Here is a 2,298-nt window from a genome sequence, read left to right as displayed (position 1 = left end):
GGAGGGAATAAGCATGGAGAGATTTGGACGCAGTATCAACAAGATGTGGAAAGTCTATATAAGTTGAGGGTGGGGTAGAGAGTCAGGGCTTCCGGTTGGAGCAACTGGGCAGAGGGAGGTACCATTCACTGAAGTGGAAAAAGCAGCATATGGATTCACGGGAAGACGGAAGCTTTGACTTTGACTTGAGTCTGCCCAGCCTACCTGACATCCAGAGGAGATGTCAGGAGGCAACGAGATACACGGATCTGAAGGTCAGAACACTCCAGACTTGGGAGACGTGAAATGCTTCAGTTCTCGTTCCTTTATTTTATCTTCTTAACAACAGAGTTGAGAAGGGGCTGGTTCTCAGTTCTGGGAGAGACACGACAGGGGAAGGGTGTCATTCCGCTGATTCAAAGACGACTCCCGGCTCACCTTTGACTCGGTTCCCCCCACAGATGGCTTTTCCCCGCCGCAGGGCCGTGAAACCCAAGACCCTGACCTGCCTTCTAGTGGGTTGGAGTTTCTTGGGCCTGCATCTGTGGTTCCTCGAAGCCAAGTCCCAGCAGGAGAGGATGTCGGATGGCTCCCCGCAGATTGCCCGTGTGGCCCCTGTTGCCGCGCCGCCGTCCAGCCCAGGGCCTCAGTGCTTGGCCAACGCCTCGGCGAACGCCACGGCCAACTTCGAGCGGCTGGCCACGTGCATCCAAGACTTCCTGCGGTACCTCCACTGCCGCCACTTCTCGCTGCTCTGGGATGCGCCGGCCAAGTGTGCGGGCAGCCGCGGGACCTTCCTGCTGCTGGCCGTGAAGTCGTCGCCTGCCAACTGCGGGCGTCACAAGCTCATCCGCCGCATGTGGGGCAGGAGCGCAGCTACGGCGGGCGGACGGGGTGCCGCCTCTTCCGGCTGGGCGCCGCCGCTCCCGAGGACGCCGAGCGCGCCGAGTGGTGGCGCTGGAGGCGCGCGATCACGGCGGCGTGCTGCAGGAGGCCTCCGCGGACACCTTCCTCAACCTCACGCTCAAGCACGTGCACCTGATCCACTGGCTGGAGGCCCGCTGCCTGCACGCGCGCTTCCTGCTCAGCGGCGGCGACGACGTCTTAGCGCACACAGCCAACGTGCTCCGCTTCCTGTAGGCGCAGCTGCCCGACCGCTACCTCCTCGCCGGGCAGCTCATGAGCGGCTCCGTGCCCATCCACGACAGCGGGAGCGAGTACTTCGTGCCTCCGCAGCTCTTTCCCGGACCCGCCTACCCGGTGTACTGCAGCGACGGCGACTTCCGCCTGTCCGGCCGCACGATCCAGGCCCTGCGCCAAGCCGCCTGCCACACCCCGCTCTTCCCTATCGACGACGCCTACGTGGGCATGTGTCTGGAGCGCGCCGGCTTGGCGCCAGTGGCCACGAGGGCATCCGGCCTTTCGGCGTGCAGCTGCCCGGCGCCCGGCAGCCCTCCTTCGACCCCTGCATGTACCGTGAGCTGCTGTTCGTGCACCGCTTCGCCCCCTACGAGATGCTGCTCACGTGGAAGGTGCTGCGCGACCCCGGGCTGAGCTGTGGCGGGGGGCACAGGGTCTCCTGAGGCCGGGTGGGCTGCGCTGGAGGCGGGGATGAGCAGCCTCCGCGCGTGATGCTTTTCGGGCTGAGAGCATCTTCCCTGCTCTGGATACCTTCTGTCCTACCCAGCGTGGTGCCCTTGAATCCTAGCTGCACTTTGGAATCACCTGGGTGAAGGGGGTGGAAAATTCCTATATCCTGGCCTCATCTCCAAAGGTTCTGATTGTCTTGGGTGCCCCCAGACTTCTCGGTATTTTTTAAAGCTCCTCAGGCGATGGGAATGCGCAGCTAGGAATGAAGCCCACTGCACGAGGGATGGAGCCAGCTCCATCGCCCCCTTTATGAGCCTTCCAGGACACCCACCTCGAGTCATTGTGGGCAATGGAGCAAGGGAGGTGTGAGGGGCCAGGATCAAATGTCGCCTGCAGGTGCAGGACACATGTGAGTTGTTACTTCATCATTTCCTCCACAAATGTGTGGAGCTGGACTGACAACCATCAGAGGGATTCCCCTCCCCAGAAGTCAGTCTGCACCTGGGACCTAGAAAGCAACCCCCCTAGAGCCGGAGCTGAGGGTGTCTGGCAGCCCCCCTCCCACCTGGTTCTCCCCCACTACTCCCCAACCCCAATCCCTGTGAGGCCAAGACCCCCGCTGTGCAAAGTGGAAACCGAGGCCGAGCCAGGGCAGTGACTAATCCAGGGCCGTGTGGTCACTGGCAGACAACACACCACGGGTCCCCTCCACACTCAACCTGACCACAG

General features: G+C 62.3%; 1 protein-coding gene across 1 annotated transcript; it reads left to right on the top strand.

The window, feature by feature from the left end:
- The first annotated feature begins 440 nt into the window (after positions 1-440).
- B3GNT6 (UDP-GlcNAc:betaGal beta-1,3-N-acetylglucosaminyltransferase 6) lies at positions 441-1,562 on the top strand. Its single transcript, XM_059929451.1, is given in 4 exon segments — positions 441-843; positions 846-926; positions 929-1,375; positions 1,378-1,562. Coding segments are annotated over 4 exon segments (1,116 nt in total).
- Positions 1,563-2,298: the final 736 nt, after the last annotated feature.

Source organism: Balaenoptera ricei, chromosome 8, assembly GCF_028023285.1.
Source record: "Balaenoptera ricei isolate mBalRic1 chromosome 8, mBalRic1.hap2, whole genome shotgun sequence".
NCBI lineage: Eukaryota > Metazoa > Chordata > Mammalia > Artiodactyla > Balaenopteridae > Balaenoptera > Balaenoptera ricei.
Note: the sequence above shows the minus strand (reverse complement) of the source record. Positions and strands in the feature narration are given on the sequence as shown.